This window comes from Solanum verrucosum, unplaced genomic scaffold (assembly GCF_900185275.1).
Source record: "Solanum verrucosum unplaced genomic scaffold, falcon-dt-bn FXZP01000229.1, whole genome shotgun sequence".
Taxonomy (NCBI): Eukaryota; Viridiplantae; Streptophyta; class Magnoliopsida; order Solanales; family Solanaceae; genus Solanum; species Solanum verrucosum.
The window spans coordinates 1527275-1539035 of NW_026020011.1; the positions used below are offsets into that span (position 1 = coordinate 1527275).

Consider the following 11761-nt stretch of genomic DNA (forward strand, 5'->3'; position numbering starts at 1 on the left):
TTTTTTTTTAATCCCCTGTATTTTTGCATATATAATCATAAAAAAAAATATGGATAGATTTGGTATAAATATAGTGATTAATAGTAATTAATTATATAAAAAAAAGATGCTCTATCCGTTTCAATAAAATGACATAGTTCAACTTGACACGAAATTTAAAAGAAAAAATTCACTAAATTGATAAAAGAAAAAAAAATTATAAATTAAAATTGTGTCATATATATAAAATATTTTATTAATCTTGTGGCTTTAAACATATTAATTAGAGTGTTGAAATTAAAGTATTATAAAAAAAAGAATTATTTTTTAAAAACGTTCCTTTTTAAATCGAAGTACATGTTATATAAATTTTTCATAAGAATAAATAAGACAAAAGAGTTTTTATATTATTATTTTTTGTAGCTAATAAGAATTTGGTTCATTTTATTTTGCACATTCCTAATCAAATTCGATTACATTACGATTTCTCGTTCATGATTGATCAAAATTTGATAGATTCTCTTTCGAGAAGAATAATATTAAAATCATTTATGTATAGTTTTAATTTAAGGTGTAACATTGCATTTGTTCACTTTCCTTTCATTTAAGTAACTTTTGTACTTATTCTAAAGTTCATATAAGGAACAATATCATATGAATATTCTCTATGTTCTAATTTGTTAGTAACATATAACTGTAATTTTCTTTATTTGATAATATTTCAATTGCAGATATTCTTTTTTAGTAATGCACACTTGTAATTTTTATTATTTAGTAATAATCTATTTTTTTGTAACAAATAGATTTTCTAATCATAGCAAGTGACTTGCTCTCAATACGCTACTTGTATAAATAGGTGGATGGAAGATATTTATGACCATTCATATGTTATGATTATTTTTTACTCTCTTTGGCAGGTAAAATAGTATATATCTAAATTATTGAATCCCATAGACGTAGAGATCATTTTCTATGCCCGATGATGAAAATCCATGCTTGCCACTGGATTACACAAGATGATTTGAAGTCACTTTGCAGACATAAAAGTTCAATACACAGAGCATTTTGTATATGTTAGCAAGATCCGAGGAAGAGCCATATCCTAAAGATTGTGACATAAAAATCTACCCTAAAATAAATATTATTATTAATGATTGCTTTCGCAACTCAAACTTATGACCTAACTTGGCTGGCAATAGAGCTAAAATGCATAGCTAAACTAAGTGAGACTACTACATTATTCAATGTCGTTGCCTCCTAAGCTTTGATGAACAATAACGACAAATACAATGTAATTTCATTAATGAGGTCTAAAAAAGATAGTGTACATAAACATTATCCTACTTTTGGGAAGATAGAATGATTATTTTCGAAAGACTCAACTAAACAAACAATGAAAAAAAAAGAATCCTACATAACAAATAGTGATACAAGTCTATAAGAAGGGAAATAAAGAATAATGCTAAAGGGAACAAAATACACCTGACTACTAATTAAAATTCTACCCTCTGAAGACGCATCATGTTCTACCTAATCAACTCACTCCAATACTTCTTAAGCCTACCTCTACTCCTCCTCAAGCCAACTTCGGCCAAGCTCACACCTCCTAACCGGCACATCTACACCCAATAAAACTAAGCTTTGATGAACGTTGCTTGGAGATAAAACACCAAATATTACTTGATATTGTCATAAGCGTATGCTTTCAATTGTCTAAACTGAGATGTTGAAATAACTAACAGTAGACTGGAAAATGAAAATCAAATGGAGACCAGCATCATCAGAGGTGCACCCTCAAGACCTTATTATTAATTATTGCACATCCGTTCAATAAATTAAAGAACAAACAAACATTGTACCCAAGTAATATCACTTAGGTATAAATTCACAATCGCAGCTTTATTCTTCAAATCTCGTGATAAACTCAAAACTAAAGATAACATTACCTAAATGACCCGGTCATTCGCCATGCTATTGGATAAAAAGAGATACAGCAACCATACAAAAGACTACTGAGCAAACACACATTCTTTTTTTCCATTTTAATTTCATGGATCCAGACGTCCATTGTGGAAAACTGCACACAACTGACTTGATGTGTTCTTACATTGTAGAAGACCACAGAATTATTTGCTTCTCAAGAATTTGGTCGATCCCTACAAAACTGCACATTTCAGCAAATCAAAATTATCGAGTCTCGTCCTCAAGGTTGCGGAAACCAGCAACCAAATCATCATGAAGCTTCTGAAACTTGCCCACCAGAACATCCTCTCCTTCAGCTGGATCCTCAAACTTTTGGGACCTGTGAGAAATCGAGGTGTAAAAAAACAGGAAGAATGGTCAAAAGGGGCAAGGACAGGCAATGTATTAAACTGGAAGCATAGGGATATCTTTTTTATTTTTTTTACTGGTTGCAGCATTGGGGACATATTTGCTAGACAATGTAACATGATATCGTAGTACAAAGTCCATATCTAGGCAGTAACTTACACCAAACGATAGAACAAATCTCCTAGACGGTGCTTAATGAGAGTGTAAGTGATTTTCTGTCCATCCATACCAGCTCCTCGTTCAACGGCCTGTGCAAAAGATTATAACAGAAAATGTTACAAGGGAATCCCAAAATTCAATTTTCTCTACTTACTGGTCTCAAGTGACAATGTTTCAAAAGCTACCTAGAATCTAACTAAATGTGACAAAAGGAGATGTAAGAGCATAAAAATAACAATCATCATCAGTACATACCATTATCTATAGGAATGAGAAGAATGCAGTATGAAGGAAATACAGAAGGAAAATTTTAATGCAGTGAATGCTAAACTATCTTACCTGGTTGGCCAAGTTATAGAAGTGGATGATGTTGCGCAACATCCAAACAGATTTGTAGAAAGGGCAGAACTTATCATATCTGTCATAAGGCAAAAAAAAAAGTGAGTCCATGACAATCCAATTCCTTCCAGAATAAGGCATCACCATTGATTTATACAACTTACGGCGTAAAAGCATTTTGTGCAAGGTAGTCCTCCCTTAAAAGTTTTGCAGTTTCCAAGGTAATCTTATCTGTTTCAGCTAAAGCATCCTTTCCGACAAGCTGCAGAAGGCAAGATCCAATTTAGTGTATTCCCTCTCTGAGAAGAGAAGTAAGAAGATGCAAACCATCTTTTTATGCATTGCAAGATTACTACAGAATTGTGGGACATGTTTTTAAATATTTTGGGTCTAAAGTTGACTATGCCAAGAGAGACACGGGAGCTTCTACAAGGTTGGTAAAAAAAAGGGGTCTACGGGATGTTCACTCAACGGTCTAGAATGCAATTCCAGAGGCTATTTAAAGGTTTATATACACAACATACCCAGTATAATCACAAAAGTGGGGTTCGGGGAGGGTAGTGTGTACGCAACCTTACCCCTACCTTGTGAAGGTAAAGAGGTTGTTTCCAATAGACCCTCAGCTCAAGTAAAGCATAATAAAATCAAGTAGGGAAAGGAAATATAGTGAAGCTAGGGCAGGGCATATATCACCAAAAACGAATTACCAAACCGGACAAATAATTTTGGTAATATGGTTTTCAGTACGGTATTCGGAGTAAAATTTCTGGCATACAGTATTCGGTGAAATTTACTAATACCGTTCGGTATTCATTAGGATTCTTTTGCCCACCATTTCTTCCTAGAACACTGAACAGCCACACAAGAATAGCCAAACAACCACCATCTAATCTGAGTCTGACTATCTCAAATCGCTAATTTCAGGTTAGATACTCTCTTATGATTTGTTATCTACCCTTTTTATCCTCTTGTATATTAGGGCAGCCTAAAGGTTATTGCACGTTCTTCATCATGTTTTGATTCACGGATTCTGCCCTACATTTAGCTCGTATCTTAACTAGTACTTATAAATTATTTTGAATTTATGAGTGCGTAATTTGACTAGGACCTATATCGTAGGTTAATTGTAACTGACAAATTTTTTTGCTCAAGGATTTCCTCATTCTTGATTTCTAATTGCAAGTTGCCTCAGGTACTTTCTGGTTTCTTGCTAAATTTTAAAGTTTTTCTGGTTTCTCTTTTGTTGGCAACAGTACTTCTCTTGGAGTTTTAGATCTAAAAATTAAGTTCCAATGAGAAATCCAAAACTCATTGGTTCTGTGATGACTTTTTAGTTTATTCACGATGTGAAAATTCTAATCTATTTTCCTATATTGTAGCTTGTGGAGATGATAAAGATGTACTGTGTTTCAGTATCAATATATGGCTGACATTTTTTCTTCTTTTTTACAGGTTCTTTCACATCTATGACTAAATCTTGATGGATTTTGGTGAGTAATAAACCTTGATTTTGTGAAGGAATGAAGAACCCATACGGGGATGGGAAAGGAGCAAAGGGACTGTTTTTGACTTTTAATATTAGCCAGATTGTAAACATTAATTTAATTTCCTTTTTTAAGACTGAAACTTTGATTTTGTAAGACCACAACATATGGTATGCTTTGGAATTGAATGACTGGTTTTAGACTTTTAAGTTTGGACCAGCAGGGGCACGAAAGAAGACTTCACCGAAGTTGAAAATGGCTGGAAAATTGTGCTGCTGCAAAGACAAGCCAAACATGTTGATGTTACAAACTGATAGATCTCCCTTTTGCTATAACTATGCAGGCATTGTGTAGTGTTTACTTCCAGCAAATCATCAGTTTCATCTCTGTTGTAAATACACACATCATAGAACTAATTTAGTTGTCGAAGAATCAAGCCTTCTACCCTAATCCTTGACCCATATCCTATCTAGGGTCATATCATCAGTAAGCTACAAGTGTGTCATGTCCTGTCTAATCACTTCCCCAATACTTCTTCGCATGTGGTGGATTATATAGAAAGGAGAAACTCTAAAAAAAAAAAAAGGAAAATGTATCTAGTCTTAAGTTAAATTATATTTCTTCTAATCACTTCCCCAATACTTCTTCGCATTTGATGGATTATATAGAAAGGAAAAACTCTAAAAAAAAGGAAAATGTATCGAGTCATAAGTTAAATTATATTTCTTTACCTTCTTTTTGGGGAAAGATGCAAATGTACATGAGAGTGATGAAGTAGAAAATACAGTTGATTTTATAAGCTCTCTTCACAATCTGTGAAAGGTACTTTTGATGTACTCGGTTGTCTATATCAGCATGTTCTTGATGTTCACTCTTCTATATAAGACTTTACCTTATAAAAAACAACTTCCTTTCATCATGTTCTATTGTTTTGGTTTCTCTCTCAATACAGAAAGCCCATAGCGCCGCTCTGGGCTTCCTGTCTCTCAAATAAGCCCATCAAACCACAAATTTCTCTCTAGGCTCACTCCTTAGCATGTTGAACCTACTCTCCCCTTTCATATCCAGGCCTGTTCTTCAGCTTGTTGAGCCTGATCTTTTTCTCTACACTAAGTCTACCCTTTATCTTCTCAAAGAAAAAAAAACAAAATATTTTGTCCATGTGTAAACCTAAGAACCAGGTTACACATGTGGGAAGGTGTTTGAGAAGTACACTTGCTTGTCATCATTTGTGCAACAGTGCAAGGGTCTCCAAAGGGGTTTATAATGTATTGGCACTCTACCCATCCTTAATATTTTGAATTGAATGCTCGGATTTTCTTTCCCCAAGTTGCAAAGGTCAATAAACTAGGAAATTTAGAAGAACTTTGACATAAACTCCGGAACCAATGTTCACCCAGCTATAACCAATTTCTTTTCCGCACAACACAATTCCTCTAAGTATGAATTCCCTCCATTGCAACATGACTTCTAAGTCTGACCTTCAAGGAATATGAACAAGGAAGACAGAGAGCACAAAGGCTAGCAAATAGCCTTTGAGCAAGGAAACATATATGTCCATATCAACAATTGCTAGACCAAATACAAGTGAAAAAGGCTCCTTAAACAAAATACGCCTAAAGGTAGAGCTACATCAACCCCACCTCCATCCCCTTCTCCTAGGTGAATTAAATATGGCAACTTTATCAAATAAAACTCCAGAAAAAGGTAAAATACCACATACTTGAACAATTTCATTTAGGTCATCCTCCCTCTGCAGCACCTCACGGGCTTTTGTCCTTATGTTAATAAAATCAGGATCAAACTTCTCATAAAAGGACTCGAGTGCCTGAATACAAAAAAAATGTCAAGTCAATGAGAAACCGTTTTTGGCCAATGAGCAGAAACAGGAAAAGACGAAAAATAAGCTTCAAATTTGCAAAATAAGCATATAAGTGTGCATAAAAAGCATACCCCTGAGTATTTTGAATAGGAAATAAGCCAATTTACAGAGGGAAAGTGTTTCCTCTGAGCCAATTTCTTGTCCAAACCCCAGAAGACCTGCAAAAGAATGATCTTAGAGAAAGCTGGCAGTGGCAGGAACCACAAAAAGTCCACTAATGAAGATTGTGTTTTACTTACCTGAACAATACCAAGGGTTGCAGATGTAACAGGATCTGAAAAATCTCCTCCAGGAGGAGAAACAGCACCAACAATTGTCACACTACCAGTTCTCTCTGGTCCACCAAGACACTTAACTTTACCAGCACGCTCATAGAAAGATGCCAAACGTGCTGCCAAATAAGCAGGATATCCACTGTCTGCAGGCATTTCTGCCTGAAAGGTGCATAGAATATCAACATATATAAAGAAACTACGAAAACAGCATATATCTCCACAATTGCAAAGTAGTAACGTGAAACTATTCTACTCTATGAAGGTTTTACACAATCCAGGAGATTCCCACAAGTTGCCACATTGGTTGAAATAGACTCTTATCAGGGCAGCAGATCACATGTCAAAAGGCATATATGCTGAGAAACTAAAGATATTAGTAATTTATTTTTTCTTACTTTAGGAGCAAGCTCATCAGAATCTCACCCTAGATAGGACTAAAACATTAATTACTAAATGTCCAGAAATTAGTTTTAACCCTGTAATATCAGCTGCAAGTCAGCGAACACTTACCAGTACCTCTTTAGGACTGCATGAATGATACATTTTCACTAATAGTCAGTCAAATCCGTTTCATTTTTAATATAAAATAAAATCAGTTCTGCTTGCCAGCGTGATTTTACCGAGATTTGGATTTCACACAGATTTTCGTTTAAAATGTCCGTGTGTGCAAGGGATGGACAATATATCGAGTCAGGTACTGACAATACCAAGAAAATGATAAAGGAACCTTAAAGTATCAGTTGCCTAGAACAGGAAAATATTTTTGCTGTTGCAACTAAAAGAATGAAGAGGTTATTCAACTTCTTGCAATAGAAAGAATGACTACTCACCAATCGACCTGAGATTTCACGTAAAGCTTCGGCCCAGCGAGAGGTCGAATCTGCCATCATACTGACATTGTAGCCCATGTCTCTGAAGTATTCTGCTATAGTAATACCTGAAAACCATAATGACAAAAGCTGAAGAACTGTCTTTGTCTATCAAGAAGCACTTGCTATTTTTAGAGACAAAAAAGCATCATGGAATATAAGATGACATTTATTTCGGAAGCATAGGAAGAAGCGCTCAGCAGAAAGCATCCACGTGAACATGAACATACAAAGAACAAAAAGTAAAACACCCTTTTAGTGGGTATAAATAAACATGTGCTGGAGCAAAGAGGAAATAGACTTATGTTAGCTAGAATTTTAAAGCTAAGCAATTATACTTATTCTAGGGGCCATTTGTCATTCTTATTTTATCAAGAGCAAGAGAGGAAAGACATTTTACAGCAAGCATCTATTGTCAATCACCCTCAACAAGCATCTACCATACTACAGAAAAATTACATGATGAGATAAAGATCAAATGGCATAACTCCGAGGTGCTGACATAGTAAGAATATTAGAGAGTGAAGAAAGTACCAACCTGTATAGATCGAGGCCTCACGAGCAGCCACGGGCATGTTTGAAGTATTAGCGACAAGTGTGGTACGTTTCATGACAGACTCTTCACGCCCATCAGGCAATGTCATTGTCAATTGAGGGAAATCCATAAGTACCTATAAAGAAGTATCTTCTGCAATGAGTTCAAGATAATAATTAAAAGCGCTCGCAAATACAATGGAAAAACTACATACCTCTGCCATTTCATTCCCTCGTTCCCCACAACCAACATACACGACAGTATCCGAGTTAGAGTACTGCATTCATTATTAACACGACACAATAGCCTTAATAAGCTTCTTCAGGATCATTTCTAATTTTAGGAAACTGAAATTAATTAGGTAATCCAATGTTAATAAATATGAAACTTACCTTGGAAAGGGCTTGACTAATCACTGTCTTACCACAGCCAAATGCACCAGGTATGGCACAAGTACCACCAAGCACTGAGGGGAATAGGGCATCGAGAACACGCTGTCATGAAATAGAGCAATTAAGCACATATGTCTAAAATTCTCACATGAAACCCCAAAAGAGGCCTAATATCTAAGCATGATTTTACCTGTCCAGTAAGAAGAGGGGTATCAGCAGCTAACTTTGATGCTACGGGTCTAGGAGAACGTACAGGCCAAGTCTAAAGAGACGTGAGCAAGTTAATGTCAGTATCCACTGCTGAAACCGTGATAAGAACAAAGCAAAAGATATCTATGGAACTCCATGTAACTAGAAGTTATTGACCTGAAGCATAGTCACTTGCTTTTTGACGCCTTGAAACTCGAGCTCAAGAACAGTATCCTGCAAGCATAGTGGGAAGAGAAAAAAATTAAGTCTCCAGATATAATACTCATTGCATTGTTTGCTATGTCTTATATAAGCCTTATTTGATCTCCTCTGATTTAGAAAAACATGGCTCTATGGCAATCTTATCATTTTTTCTCTGATAAACAATGAAACTTCCTTTTTAACAAAGAAATAAACATCTTAACTACATGTTTTTTACAAGACACAAGTCTTAAACGCTAAAAGATGTAAAATGAATAGTACATTGAGCAAATCATACACTTGCAACCAAGTTTTAAAATGGGTACAGCTAAAATAAAAGGCATTACTACTGGAGCCACTAAAAGTGCAATATAGGACGTAAGTTTGCTGTTCAGGGAATGGAGTAGCTATCCTTCTTTTATTTTTGAGATTGACGAGTAGATATCCTTTTCCTTTCCAAACAATAAATACAGACCAATTGGTGGCATAGTCTCACACACCCAGGGAAGTGCTTAATTGCCATCTAAATTATTTCAAGTTGGACCAGCTCAAAGACAGTCAAAACATAGTTTATAAGAAAATTACTTCAGATCACTATGCACTACAAAAGGTAGAAATGATAGTGTGGATCTAAAGTACAAGCTTAATGAGACAACAAGAATAGTAATACCAAATGTGTACAGTTTTTTAAAGCTTAATTTGTTGACATACATTCAAAGAGTATTGACCAGCTGGAGCAATGTAAGTGATCTTTCCCATGGCATCAGGAGGAAGAGCAACACGATGTTCCATTAAACTGTTCTCAAAGACGGTCTGCCAAAAGAAAATCCACGAATATACTCAGATATACAGCGAAATTGAAAGCATGGATAAGGATACTGGAATATGATTCTGGAAAAACTTCACAAAATAACTTAAAACAAATAAAGTTCATCCAAACTTACAGCATACAAATCTCCACCTGTTAAGAGATCTCCCTCACCTGGCACCACAATATGATAATAAGAAAAGAATTTTTTTCTATTGAAAAGCAGAGTAATTATTTCAAAGTCCAAAATGTCATTCCAAAGGCTACAAAATACCTATTTTCTTAGGCTGAAATTCCCATAGTATATCCTTGTCCAGGGCCGGAACAGACACACCACGAGGGATGTAGACATCACCAGACCTTTTTGCAATTGTCTTCAGAGGCCTCTGCATTATTGAGGGAGAAAACATACAAATATCATGTTGATGCCATGGTTCTGATTTCACAATACTTGAATAAAGAATTGATTTTAAAAATGTAAAGGACATCGTCAGATCATTACCTGAATGCCATCGAAGATGTTTCCTAATATTCCAGGACCCAGCTCTACTGACAGAGGCTGTTATTTGAACAAAACATCAAATATTGCAACGTTGAAAATTTTAACTGACAGTTAAAAGAAAACAACCGAAGTTCAAAAGAAGAATTATTTTTACCTTGCGTGTACGTAGCACGGGATCATTCACCATTAGACCAGCTGTTTCTTCATAAACTGCAAGAAAGATAATTTAACAGAGAAATCTTGCTTTTAGTTTCAATCATATGAAATTATGGCACTTTAAAGCTGGTACTCCCTTCCGCAAAAACTTAAGAACAGGCAAAAGCATGGAACAAGAGGGTGAGGAAGATAAGATATTGCAGGGACAGTTGCAATTAGCAAAGGAATATAGAAATTCACAAACAATATACCTTGAATTGTAGCAGAATCTCCTTCCAGCCTAATAATTTCACCAATGAGTTTGTCATGTCCAACACGAACTAGTTCGTACATGGCAGCTCCCCCCATTCCATCAGCAACAACCACTGGTCCAGACACCTATTACAGAAGACACAATGACAACCACATAAGATATACTAATAGCCATTTTCACAGTAGAAAGGGAGACTTAATCATGGTGAGTGAGCAGATACTATACAATGAACAGAATAAAACCAGCAAAGACATTGGCAATCAATGATCTTAATCAGTATAAAAGAAAAAGTAAAAACACACTTAATAATGAAAACTATAATTTTCACACAAAGGGAGTAGCAAGCAGTGAAAAAACCAAGTATCTGTTACAAACAAAGGCAAAAGCAAAAGCAAATGTCCTAATAACTGATAAATGAGAACAGCACTAATCAAAGTTGAAAAATGAAGAACTCATAAGGAAATGATCAACTGCCAGATGTTTGACCCCTGATCTACTCCTAAAGCTTCAACATAAACAGCTCCATACGAATTTTATAGAAAAACAGATGAGAGTATGCAACCAAACTAAGAGTCTCATACCAGAACACAATTGGAAAATTACGGCTGAATGAATCATCAGGTAAGTAAAGTGACACTGATCCAAATATATCCAATTCGATCCAATCAACGAGGATAAAGTAGATCTCAAAGTCAATAGCATACTAATCCAAAGTGCACTAATAAACAAAAGGATCTAAGGATGCGACTTCATCGATCTGAAGGAGAACACTATACGAAGGATAAGAACAATAAACTGGAACAACAAAAGAGGTGCAGATCTAAAGGAGAATCAATGATACCTTTCTGACGTATCCATACTCGCTTTCCTTCTCGGAATCCTCAAATGTAGTCATCGGACCTCCGAAGATCGACGGCATTGTGGTAGAGTGATGTTAACAATCTGAATGCAAAGATCCGATCACTCCCGATCGAAAATCTCACACAGAAGTGAGAAATGGCAGCAGGAAGAAGAAAGAGAGAGAATGAGGAGAAATTAGCAATAATTGACAAGTGAGGGCACCTTCTCTTTTTGAGATAGAACGAGCAAGGTAGTAACTCACGTGTTTGACTTCAATTTCTATGGATCCAAATACATCTAGACACGTTCCGCCTCTGTGTAGATCTATCATGGTGAATGTGAATCTGGTCCTTACATGTGTAATGTGGTTTTTATTTTTATTTTTAAGGAACTAATCGATAGAAGATTATTACACGTGGCAACGATATTTTCATTTTACGATCGAAATATTTTTTTGAGTTAAATTAGAATAAATAAAATTGTGAGACTTCAAAGGTTTGGATTTGAGTGAACACTACTTATACTTGGGTTCCTCGTATCCCTTCTAGTATGATGATAGGGCAAATT

The 11761-nt window shown here is 35.4% G+C and overlaps 1 protein-coding gene across 1 annotated transcript; it reads right to left on the reverse strand.

Moving 5' to 3' along the window:
* Positions 1–1859: 1859 nt before the first annotated feature.
* On the reverse strand, positions 1860–11445 carry LOC125820497 (V-type proton ATPase catalytic subunit A-like). Its single transcript, XM_049499938.1, has 20 exons — positions 11196–11445; positions 10353–10479; positions 10100–10155; positions 9946–10002; positions 9718–9829; positions 9580–9617; positions 9347–9448; positions 8612–8668; positions 8436–8507; positions 8246–8347; positions 8068–8130; positions 7857–7989; positions 7280–7386; positions 6414–6608; positions 6246–6332; positions 6016–6120; positions 2973–3070; positions 2809–2887; positions 2470–2558; positions 1860–2281 (listed from the first exon to the last, which is right to left on the reverse strand). The coding sequence occupies exons 1-20, from the start codon at positions 11271–11273 to the stop codon at positions 2167–2169; spliced, it is 1872 nt and encodes a 623-aa protein (XP_049355895.1). The 5' UTR covers positions 11274–11445; the 3' UTR covers positions 1860–2166.
* Between the last annotated feature and the right edge of the window lie 316 nt (positions 11446–11761).